This window comes from Oryctolagus cuniculus, chromosome 10, assembly GCF_964237555.1.
Source record: "Oryctolagus cuniculus chromosome 10, mOryCun1.1, whole genome shotgun sequence".
Taxonomy (NCBI): Eukaryota; Metazoa; Chordata; class Mammalia; order Lagomorpha; family Leporidae; genus Oryctolagus; species Oryctolagus cuniculus.
In genome coordinates, this window is record NC_091441.1 from 35,269,208 (window position 1) to 35,282,407 (window position 13,200).

The 13,200-nt window shown below is 36.6% G+C and overlaps 1 protein-coding gene across 3 annotated transcripts in view; it reads right to left on the bottom strand.

The window, feature by feature from the left end:
• The window catches only part of PIK3C3 (phosphatidylinositol 3-kinase catalytic subunit type 3), a 151,804-nt gene that overhangs the window by 7,563 nt on the left and 131,041 nt on the right, over positions 1-13,200 (bottom strand). For all 3 annotated transcript variants that reach the window (XM_008261249.4, XM_070049904.1, XM_070049905.1), the window contains 2 exons: positions 11,867-11,957; positions 918-1,043 (listed from right to left, as the gene is read on the bottom strand). In XM_008261249.4, coding sequence (XP_008259471.1) covers positions 918-1,043; positions 11,867-11,957 — 217 coding nt within the window. The remainder of the gene's footprint in view (positions 1-917; positions 1,044-11,866; positions 11,958-13,200) is intronic.

The window sequence follows — 13,200 nt, forward strand, 5'->3', positions numbered from 1 at the left end:
TAATGTTATAATTTGAAAAGACCTATAGGAAGTTCATACCTAATTTAGTATCCCATGAATCCCATTAAACATCCTTAAACTGTTATTTTGTTAGAATTTCATTTGCACAACAGGATGGGTACTGTTGACAAATTTAAGGAAACCTAAAAAACTTCATGACCATTTAAAAGCACATCTCTTAATTAAAAGAATAGAGGAATCTAGAAAAGAAGAGCTGATAGGTTTGTTATGTAAGATGCAAGTTTTCATGTGGTTCAGTCTTCCCATCAAAACAAAGGAGATTATACTAAAATATATAGTTACAGTAAGAAGATTATGCTAAAACATATAGTTAGGGTAAGGATTATTTGATACTAAATAAATGGAGAAGCACTAAATTAAATATAAAGTTCAAATAAATAATAAGGCTGTTGTCTCAGAGATGGCATCTATCAAAAATGAAAAGCTGTGATATGAATCAAAAAGCTCACCTATATAGATATTCATGCTATATTCAGCCTCAACTTTTATCAGTCTAGAATGATGAAAACAATTCCCAAACTGCTGGAATCATCCAGATATTTGCTCTGAATTCTGGTTTTCATGGTGCTCTACCCTGATTTTTCTACAGTACTTACGTAATAATCCATCTTAATTCAAAAGAGTTTATAACAATAAAAGTCAAAGTAACAATTAACTATCCAGGATTTTTATATCTCATATAATATTTTACTGCAGAACTATAAAATAAAAACCTAGGAATATTGTAGAGTTAATAATGCATGTAATACAATTACTTCAGCTGGGTCATGAGCTGTCAAAATGGCTTCATAGGAACAAAGAAAACACATCGGTTGGCAGGAGAAAAGGGTGGCTTTCCAAGAACTGTGGGACGTTCTGTGGAGGTGAGACAAACACACTGTCCTAGAAAAACTTACCTGGGCAAACTTGTGAATCTGTTCTACAACTGCGGCGAACAGCGCGTGGACACTTTCATCAATCAGACTCTGCATGTAATGCACCGCCTCCTCATCCGACAGGTCTAAACGGAATTTATCCTGAACCTACAAGGCAACAGTCTGTCAGTCTCTTTTAAAGGAAGATAGGGTCACATTTTGAAGAGACAGAATCAAAATGATATAATGACTATTCTTATGCCAAATCAAATGATTTATAACTTATAAAAGGAGTTCTGAATGCCACTTTTTGAGAAAATTTACTGGTTTTATTACATGCTCTTTATTTTGCCCTATTCTTGATGAATATGAGCATTTTTTCTAAGAAAAAAGAAAATAGAAAACTTCATTCTACTAGGTCTCCAAAACATAAAGACGGAAAATCTTGTCTTTCAACTGAAAAGATATATTGTTTCTTTGAATTTCAAATCTAAAACCACACAACAGTGAAAATCAAATTTAAATCTATGTGAATTGTGACATATTCATATTTCTTAATAACCTCCTTAACTATATCCCTAGTAGTCACTGTAAAATGGATGTAGCAAGATGAAATTTTACTAACATTATCCCCCAATTTCAATGCCTAAGTAAGAACAGGAACTATATCCATCACAGGCAAAAATCAACTAGGTTTTCTAAAATGTCTCTTTTCCTATAGTAGTTCCCTATAACCCTGCAGAGCACTACTTCAGTGGGTCAAGTTTCCAGAGACAGTACATTTCTTTTAGTTAATATTTAAAGCTGGGGCCAGCGCTATGGCATAGCAGGTAAAGCTGCCGCCTGCAGTGCCGGCATCCAATATGGGCGCCGGTTCAAGTTCCGGCTGCTCCTCTTCTGGTCCAGCTCTCTGCTATGGCCTGGGAAAGCGGTGGAGGATGGCCCAAGTCCTTGGGCCCCTGCACCCTCGTGGGAGATACAGAAGAAGCTCCTGGCTCCTGGCTTCAGAATGGCACAGCTCTGGCAGTTGCAGCCATCTGGGGAGTGAACCAGGGGATAGAAGACCTCTCTCTCTATGCCTCTCCTTCTTTCTATAACTCTTTCAAGTAAATAATAAATAAACCTTTAAGAAAATAAAATATTTAAAGCTACAGTTGATTTCCAACATTAAGGACTGAAAAACTGTCAATGTGAGTATGCTCAAAAAATAAATAAATAAATAAAAGCCAATGTTACTGAATGACTGCCCTGTGTAAAACACCACATAAAGTGCTCATTATACTTGTAGCATTTCAGAAGGTACAATTTCCAGTCTAGAATCTGGAACCTGAAGCATAGACAATTTGTGAAGGCAATCCAGGTATATTTAAATGGTTGTAAGAGAGACATGCACCCAGACAATCTCACACTATTAAACACAGTCATTGCATTCTACTCTTTCTCTTCTTATATATGACTCATATATACTATTTAAAGGCAGGCTAGGCGGAAATGGAATTTCCAGCTGGATACAATATGGTCCACATTTAGTATTTCCTTTTAACTTCTAGAAGCCCAGGAAAAAGAAGGGACAGACAGTAAAATCTATAGTGCCAGTATAGTGCTCCTGCCTCTTCACTGAAGGCAGGCACCATGAAATCTGAAAGTTCTGCAGTTTCAAGATAGGGAAAGAAAGAGACACATTGATGTAAAAAGGGAAGGGCAATTCAGTAGAGAGACATTTACTAAGGTTACACCTTTCATGATACAGCTCTCTCATTTCTGGATCCCAAATAATGACACATACGTCCCTAGCGTTTAATCTTGTTTTCACTGATATCTACTTAGAGAGATATGTCTTTTTTTTTTTTTTTTTTTTTTTTTTTGACAGGCAGAGTGGACAGTGAGAGAGAGACAGAGAGAAAGGTCTTCCTTTTCCATTGGTTCACCCCCCAATGGCCGCTGCGGCCGGCGCGCTGCGGCTGGCACACCGCGCTGATACAAAGCCAGAAGCCAAGAGCTTCTCCTGGTCTCCCATGCGGGTGCAGGGCCCAAGCACTTGGGCCAACCTCCACTGCCTTCCCAGGCCACAGCAGAGAGCTGGCCTGGAAGAGGAGCAATCGGGACAGAACCGGCGCCCTGACCGGGACTAGAACCCGGTGTGCCAGCGCTGCAGGCGGAGGATTAGCCTAGTGAGCCACGGCGCCGGCTAGAGAGATATGTCTTAAAATTTTAAATTATTATTAAGAACACAGTAATGTTACAGTTAGGAGAATCAAAACTTTAGCCCAACTCATCAAAGCTTACTTGCACCAATACCTGTATTATAAAAAGAGGTATTTAGCAAGAAGAGACAATAGTATTTTGACAAATACATAAATGTTCTTTTCTATAAGAAAAAGGTTAAGTAGATATTATTTGGCATTATATTTTCTGACTTATGTTAGGCTACCTGTTAGTGTCCCCTATGTTCTCAAGGTTCTAATTATTCACTTCAAGCTACATTCTCTGTGTTGAAACAGATAATTTCTATTGATTTACGATTAAACTCACTGACTCCTTCTAATGCCACTTCCAGTTTTTGGTAAGAATATCCAATTGATATTTCATTTTAGCTACTATTCTTCCAGCTCTATAATTTTTATTTTGCCATTTTTTTCTTTCTAGTTTTTCTTTCTCTGTTGAGATCCCCATCTGTTAAGTCATTACACATTTATTTTCCTGAATGGCTGCTGTAAAGTTCTTTCCTGATAGGTGTGACATTTGGGTCATCTCAGGGTGTTTCTTCTTCTTCTTCTTTTTTTTTTTTTTTTAAGATTTATTTATTTTACTTGAAAGTCAGAGTTACACAGAGGGAGAAGCAGAGGCAGAGAGAGGTCTTCTATCCGCTGGTTCACTTCCCAGATGGCTAAAATGGCCAGCGCTGGGCCGGGCGAAGCCAGGAGCCAACAGCTTCATCCAGGTCTCCCACATGGGTGGCAAGGGCCCAAACACTTAGGCCATCTTCCACTGCTTTTCCCAGGCTATTAGCAGGGAGCTTCATGGGAAGTGGGTGCAGCTAGGACACAAACCAGCACCTATAAAGATGTCAAGGTCACAGGCAGCAGTTTTACCTGCTACGCTATGACACATGGCCCATCAGGATGTTTCTATTGACTGCTTTTGTTAAACTGACTTGTGTCACATCTATCGGATTCTTCACATGTCTAATGTTTTTTTTTTATTAGATACTAGGCATTCTGAATGAAACATCATGGATTCAAAATTCTGTTGTGCTCCTCTGAAGTTTATAATAGGCAGTTACCTTGGCAGCAATCAAATCCAAAATATGTATTCTCCAATGGACAATAGTTGAAAACTCTGCTCAGTTCTAAGAAGCTTCTGGCTGCTGCTTCACCCTCTAATGTGACAGGGGTTCTGCTAAGTTTCACAGTTAGGATTTGGGAAAATTTTTTATGTACTTAGAGAGAGATGTATCCCAGTTCCTCTGAATATCATCTTACTTTAATTTTCTAACGATCATACCAACTCTAAATGCTGTACTCTTACACCTTATCAGTGTGCTCACACCGGAACAGTCTATAAAGTACCTTCAAGCAAAAGGTTGCAAACATGCAAATTTTATTCTTTACTGTTCACCTTTAAAATCCTTTGTGTTTATGCCTGGGTTTGGTTACGCCCCTGTGCTTCATAGTAGTTTACTTTTTTACCATGTTGTAACATTGTTATCTGAATCAGTGAATCTGTCTTTGAAAAAGGGTAGTCTACTATTTAGTATAATAAATAAGATCAAGGGACACAATGTAATATTCACTGTGTTGTTTCTCTATCTTATAAATGTAATTACCACCCTTATTATAATGATCCACTTGCAATATTGTACTATATTGGATCACTTTGAACCACCAATCATTCACAGGAAGTAAAACACTTTCTCTGAAAGACAGTCATTCAGCCAGTAATAAAATTTTAGCAGTGGGTAATTATAGGTGGAGTCGTCCAATTAACCACTGCCATGACCAGCTGCTCAAATGATCTAAAAGAACAAGCGAGCCAAAACATGTATTCCTTCATTTTAGTTTTATTCTTCAGAGATGCTCATCTAAGTTTACAACCATTCTTTGTGTTGGTTCCTCTGTACCTTCTCTTACTTTGATTAAACATCTCTGATGTCTAATGTGTCCCTCATGTACCACAGTTCCAAACCATCAAATATCCTGGTGGCACCTTCCCTAGGCAATCTTCCATCTTTCCATCAGCATTTAGATGTCCTGACTTCATGATGTGTCTGTACTCATCTTAAAGTATAAAACAGTGGTATAAAAACAGTATAGATTATGGTGTGACTAGAATCTCCATTCATTTAGACACTGTATTTCAAGTAGTAGATTATAGATTTTGTAGTTTTTTATACTGGCTCCGTTAGTTCATTTACATTAAGCTTCAAATCAACTAGAAGTTGAGCAGCAACCAATTAAACCATCACTTGATGTATGTGTCCAATATGAAAAATTTCTAAAACAAGTAAAAACTTTGAAAGGCATTAAGTATAGAACCCCACATTTAAGCAGTGAAAACTGAATTAGGCAAAATAAGAAACACTTTCAATTTTTATGTTCTTAACAGTCTATTTTCTTTTCAACATAGAATGATCTACTTGAGATACACGTTATTTTATTTTGCTTTCTAATTCCAAGATGCATCACTGGTAAAATTTATGATTACTACGCTGTCCTTTTAAAATCTTCATTCACCAACCAGATGTAAAATCTATTTTATTCACATTGAAATTTTTTTTAATTCTTTTTTTTTTTTTTTTTTTGACAGGCAGAGTTAGACAGTGAGAGAGAGAGAGACAGAGAGAAAGGTCTTCCTTCCGTTGGTTCACCCCCCAAATGGCCACTATGGCTGGCGTGCTGCACCTATCCGAAGCCAGCAGCCAGGTGCTTCCTCCTGGTCTCCCATGCGGGTGCAGGGCCCAAGTACTTGGCCCATCTTCCACTGCCTTCCCGGGCCACAGCAGAGAGCTGGACTGGAAGAGGAGCAACCGGGACAGAACCGGCACCCCAATCGGGACTAGAACCCGGAGTGCCGGCGCTGCAGGCGGAGGATTAGCCTAGTGAGCCGCAGCGCCGGCCTTCACATTGAAATTTGACATGCAGTAAGAAATGACCTCTTATATTTAAAGAGTTATCTTTTTAAAGCTACCACAAACTGCTCAGTGCGTTCTTTCACTTCTGAAATCCTTCCCTAGTGCCAGCTTTAGCTACAGACAAAAGATAGTCTAACAATTCCAACTTAATATTATCAGATGTCTTATCTTTAAAAGCATAAAATAATGGAATATGAAAAACACTTTAGCACCATAAATACACTGTTTCACTTTGAAGATTGAAGACTATTAAAGATGGCCTCAGTAAGCATCCTCTTTACCAATAATAACCAAGACTGAATTTTACACAAAAGTGTAAGTTTCCATAAGTTTTGAACTGGGCTAAGGGAGAGGTTTAATCTGGCAAAAATTGTATTTTATTATCCCATATTAACCAATATTTTAATTTACTTATCAAAAGGCAGTCAGTATAGCTTTTCTGGTTCAACACTAATGGGCAACATAGTCCCTTAAATTGTGGTAGGGAAGAAATTATTTACTCCCTTAGAACATCAGACTTACTGTCAACTAAATTACCTACCTGTTCTTGCTGCAATTTTCTGCCCATAAATCAAATCATGATGTAGTGATTAATGAGACACATTAGAAAAATTTTAAGACAAAGAATAAATATTTCTCACAAGATATAATAGGACAAACCTACATCCTCAAAAACAAACCATTATTCAAGTGAACTGATTCTAAAGTAGTAGTAACTACTGATTAACTCACTATTCAAGTAGTCACCAGCAAACAACAGCAAGTCACTAAGTACCCACAACCCATTTCCAGATATGATTTTTATACTTAAATGGATTTAAAGTTTATTTCATTGCAAGCATATTTTGAAGTCCATGCAGTTTTTTCATAATACACATTTTCCAAGAACTTTCTGAAGACCTCTTCACATAATTTTCTAATCTGTCCCTGAAGACTTAACAGGGTGATCTAAAACAAAATCATCCTTTAAAAATAAGAACTCTGGCTATTAAATATACTCTTCTGATTAACCTTGGGTGACAGATTTTAAGATGTCATATTTCTGATAATATAGATAATTTAATATGCCAGCTAGTTATTTTAGGAGCCATAATTAGGATTTACATAAACAGAAGAATTGTAAGACTTATTTGATCTGTTACTGTACTCCATGGTTGGACCAAACTTGGAGAGGTAACAGCTAAGCAGGGATCTTTTGCCTTCAGTTACTTTGTATACCCTCAGGACTACCATGCAGCCTATGAGGCTTTCTTTTATTTCTAAGGAACAATTTATTAAATGTGAATTTCGACAGAATTCATAGATTAGCATGAAGATCTTGAACGGCATTGGAATTACACAATTTTTCAATTGTTAAGTTATATGTGTATGCATACACACACCATGCCCTTATAGTCCAATTAGCACAGTTTTATCAATAATAGCATTTCAATGCACACATTACTTTCAATCACATACTTGGGCACATACAGCTATTTTGAAACAAAACCCAACAATACATTTCTATACTAAACTATACTCTTTCATAAAGAAGCAAGGTATTTCATTTATACATAATCTTTATGCCTTGTCTTTGAAAACTCAAAACTAATGCATATAAAAGACTAACATCCGTGAAGACAAAAACGTTTTTGTTTAAAATAATGCACTGTTTAGCATCTCAGATATGATAACTTACATTCAAATAACAAAAGCAGATGTTCTCCATTAATATCTCAAAATATTAGAACTAGAAAAAATATTTTTCCTTGTATTAATTTCTTAATAAGTTAATAACAAAAGTTTTTATAGCAAAGAAATAAATCTGATTCAACAGTATAAAAGAATGCATTAATCTAAATATTATTTTCTTGATGAGTTCATTTGATTACTTGAACTTCATTAGAATAATTCCCTTACCTGAACAGAAACCAGAATTTAAAGAGTAATTAAAAAGAAAAGTGAAGAAACTGAACCAGTGTTCAACAACTGCTAGAGGACAATCAATCTCAAAAATTACCATCTGCAATAACTTTCCTACTATTTAAAAAACGATCTGCATTCAAAATTACATAAAGTGTGGATGTTACAGCTAGAGTACTTATTAATCTTTTAGGAACCCAAGGTAATTTAATTTTTGAAATAGAACTTCAACTAATTTGTAGCTCCTTGTATTATATATATATACATATATATATATAACATAACATATATGTAATATATGTATGTGTATGTGTGCACGTGTGAGTGTGTTTTTATATAAGTAAAACAGTGGAGTCACCACTGTGGCATAGCAGGTTAGGTAACCATCTCAGACACCAGCATCCCATATGGGAACCGGTTTGAGTCCCAACTGCTCCACATCCAATCCAGTTCTCTGCTAATGCACCTGGGAAAACAGCAGAAGATGGCCCAGATCCCTGGGCCCTTTTACCAAGTGGGAGACCCAGACGAAGCTCCTGGGTCCTGGCTTTGACTTGGCTCAGCCCTGGCTATGGCAGCCATTTGGGGAGTGAAGCAGCAGTTGGAAGATCTCTCTTTGTCTCTCTATAACTCTTCCAAAATAAATACATAAATCTTTTAAGTTTAGTAAAAAATCAATTTAGAAAAAGAACATGCCTGTTTAATTCAACACAAAAAAATCATTATTTTGGAAAATGTATTAAGAAACTTTTTAAAATATTTACAAGTGCAAGTTAAAGTACTTCTTTTTTTAAATTATTGAACTTGAGAAAAACATGAATGAAAAGCACTAATAAGCAGATACGTTTATCCATTCATTAAATACTTTATCTTCACTGCATTTTTCTTCTAAATAGATCCATGTGTATCAAAAGTTAAAGACTTAAAACTCTTTGAAGTTGGGCAATTTTCTTCTTTCAATACACTCATTGCAAGTATTGTTAATGATCTACTAGAGAATAAGGTATGTATTTCTTTTTTATCTCAAATGTTCCTTCATCATTACTGCATTTCATAGATGTTGATTAACAAATCCTATTTCTACACCACAGGTTTACAAATATCTCCTTTGACTTTTTTAAAGGCAACCCAACACTTCATTTCCTCTTCTTTCCCCTTCTATGACACCAATCACTATCTAGTAATCTATATTCAGTCACTTTATTTTGTTTCTATTCCCCTTAGTAGAAGGCAAATTCCACATGGGCAGGAATTTTGTTCTGTGTATAATACATACATTGTGCCAGTGCTTAACACATAGTAAATAGTTCAAAATTTATTGAGTGAAATGAACGATGAATAAAAAATTTTATGGAAATCTATACTCAAATTTTGGAAGAATGATTATTAGGACAAAGGAATGTAGCTGACTATAATTCAAATCATAGCACTAATAGCATTTTCATTCATTAGTTAACAGCATTTTCATTGATTAAAGAGTATCTAAAGCAAATGAGAAAATGTTACTATTTGTTAAATATATGTGATACAGGTTTGTTACAGGATCAGCATTTTTAAACAATTTAAAATATCTTTGGATGTGCTACCCATAGATTCAGAGAGCTGACAATACTATCAAAACTCTTTCATTTTATTTTTTAGGCTACAGAGATGTTCGCCCTTATGATTAGCTTTAAAAGATTAAAACAATTTTTGAGCAAGCTTTTTACAGAACCAAGCAATTAGTGGCACATTAATCTACTACCAGGCACTCAATGTTTTTGAGGAAAGAAACACTTGACCTGGCAGTTAAGTTGTTGGTAAAAATGCCAAAGTTCCACATCAGAGTGCTTATGTTCAATACCCATCTCAACCTCTTGATTCCAGCTTCCCATCAGTGTAGACCCCACAAGGTAGCAGTGATGGCTCAAGTAATTGGGATACCTTAATTGAGCTCTGGTTCCTGGCTTTGTCCCACAGCCCTGATCATTGCAGGCACTTGGGGAATAAACCAGCAGATGGAGGCTGCTGATTTTTTTTTTCTTCCTTCTCTTTCTCTCTCCCTCTTTTCTTCTCTCTTTCTCTCCCTCTCCCTACCTCTACCCCTACCTCCCTACCTACCTCTCTCCCTACCTCTCTCTCTACCTCCCCAGCTCCCCCTTTTCCTCTCAAAAAATAGATTAACAAAAGAACTCCAATTTATGTAGTATAACTTTTATGTAACAGTAATCTGAAGAAAATAATCAAAGAAATGCAAAGCAGGAGAAACATAGCAAGACTTGTTTTGTTAAGATTCTTTTTGGTACCTCTGTGCAACACTCCTTTTTTCTGCATATAGGGTAGCACCCCTCTGGAATGAGGGTATTGAATATTTTGGAGGAAGGTCCAAGAATTCTTCTATGGAGTACTTCAAGGAAGAATGGTGGGAAAGGGTCACAGAGAGACTTTCCTGTGCCTGCTCTTTTCTCAAATGCCAACAAACCATATATTAGGGTAGTATATCCCAAAAAATGTGATTAACAAAAATACCATGTATTCCATATATAAGTAACCCAATTCCAAAAACATAAGAAGAAATTGATATATATTAAAATAAATAATGGAGACAAGATAATATTACATTGTTAGGATCAACTAATTTGAGTAATATTTACTTCTGTAACGATCTCACAGCCCCAACTGAGCTATTCTCTTCTAGCTAGCTTTGATTCATGAAGCCAAAACAAAAATTTTCCAAGGAACAACATTATTAAATAATGTCAATAATGTTATTTCATCAAATCATTAAAAATCTCCTTCTTAAAAATACCAAGCAATATAAAACAAAAATGTTAGCCAATTCCAGCATAACTTTCCAATATTGCTATGACTTTAATGTTAATTATGTTATCCACATTCTTGATAAAACATCAAAAGCAAAGAAATCTGTTATGATAAACTTATGGTAAGAGGCTATTTTAAAAGAGTCATTTAATTGAAATTAGAATAAATGCTTTGTGAGCATGAGTCTAAAAGAAAAGATGAGGTAGGCATTTGGTCTAGTGGTTAGGATGCCACTTGGGATGCCTGTGTTGCTTAATGGAATGCCTGGGTCTGAGTCCTGGCTTCAATTACTGACTCCTGCTTCCTGCTAATGTGAACCCTGGGAGGCAGCAGTGATGGCTCAAGTAATTGGTTTCCCGCCATCCAAATGGGAGACCTGGATTGAGTTCTTAGTTCCTGGCTTCTGTCCTTGCTCTTGTTTGGGGCCACTGTGGATATTTAGGGGGTTAACCTGTGATAGGAGTGGTCTCTGTCTCTCAGTCTCTTTCTCTATCAAATATTTTTTAATTAAAAATAAGAAAAATGAGTAGCGGACATTGTTCTCAAAAAGAACAAGTTTACAAGTTAAAAAGCTATATAATCTTTCCATCAAGTTCAATACTCAATCATAATTATTTTTAAAATAAGATTTTACTACCTTTTGATAAAGTACTTTACAAATTACCTCACCACGACCTTGTCCTAAATGATTAAAAGAAGCAGAAAATTCATTCAGCTATATATCTTCATTTGCACTGCCTTGTCCTCCCATCTCGAGCTAGAACTCAAGGCAAGATAGCTCTGAGTGACATCCTTAGCATGCTTTTCCTTGGAGTATTAGGAATCAAGTATCCAATGAAGAATATTATGGAAAGACCTACATTTTTCAGGAAAAAGAAGAAGGGTTGTAGTAGAGTAAGCTGTCTCTCCAGATATGGTGACGTGTCCTATTCATATGACAGAGTCATGAACAGGAAAGGGGACAGAACTGGTTGCAGAGGACTGGGAAGGTAGTTGTATCCTAGAATTTCGAAAAAATTGTATGAAAGGTTTCTTCCCTAATTCATATTACTTAAGAGGGGAGGGGGTGGGATAAGGAGTAGTGAGTTGTTGAAATCTTAACATATCCTGGATATGAAAAATATACTGTAGTATTTAAGAATGTATAAGAATTTACCTTTTTAACAGTTTTATCTGGTTCAAGAGCAATATCTGGAATGTTTGCGTCAACCATCAGAGAAAACAAATTCAAAATCAAATTTGAATACCTAAAAGAGAGCAGGAAAAAGAAAAATGCAACAAGTTAGAACTTTGCATTTATTTCTCAAATCCAGAACATTTCCAGAAGTAATGACACTTGGATTCTTTTTTTTTTTTTTTTTTTTTTTTTGACAGGCAGAGTGGACAGTGAGAGAGAGAGAGAGAGAGAGAAAGGTCTTCCTTTGCCGTTGGTTCACCCTCCAATGGCTGCCGCGGCCGGCACGCTGCGGCTGGCGCACCACGCTGATCCAATGGCAGGAGCCAGGTGCTTATTCTGGTCTCCCATGGGGTGCAGGGCCCAAGCACTTGGGCCATCCTCCACTGCATTCCCTGGCCACAGCAGAGAGCTGGCCTGGAAGGGGGGCAACCAGGACAGAATCCGGCGCCCCGACCGGGACTAGAACCCGGTGTGCCGGCGCCGCAAGGCGGAGGATTAGCCTAGTGAGCCGCGGCGCCGGCCAACACTTGGATTCTTATAATTACTCTTATCCAATGGAAAATAATGTGAGGCTATTCCTCAGCAGGCCCAATAAAAAAGCAAGTCTTGAAAAAGTCTTATTCTCGGGCCTCCATTTAACATCATTTCTAGCTCCCCTACTGTGGAAAAAACTTTTAGAGTAACCATCTAATGATGGCATGATAGTAAGTACACCCTTTTCAGAAGAGATTCAAAAGGAATCCACTTTATATCTACTAGCATTTTATAACAATGACAGTTTGTCTTTGGATAATGATAAGAATCTGCTACCTAAGACCACCTAAGTGTGTCATGACTAAATGAATGAAATGGAGATGATATCCCACTAATGACTCATGAGTATCATAGAGGGATACTACTTATAATTCCAGGAACTATAGTAACTGACCTGGATATAAGTAACCCTGAATGACAGAAAAAGTAGCTAGTACTCAACTGCATTAAAAATGAGTAAGACACCTAAATAATGCTAAATAATGCTAATAATAATGCTAAATAATCAGGAACTAAAATCTATTTTCACCAACCCTCAGTCATTCCCTTCCCCCAAAAAGCAGAAAGAATGTTTCTATTCAAATGGTCACTAACACATAGAGCATATGGGGAAACATAATAAAAAGGAGCAAATAAATCTATACTGGGCACTTTCTACCTCCAGAATACCCTTCCCTTGGGCAATCACATTCTGGGTAGTCCATTTTTATTCTTGTTGAGAGAAAAAGACATTCAGTTTTGACTTCAGGTATGGATGTGTTTAAAGAAAGCTTCAGCTT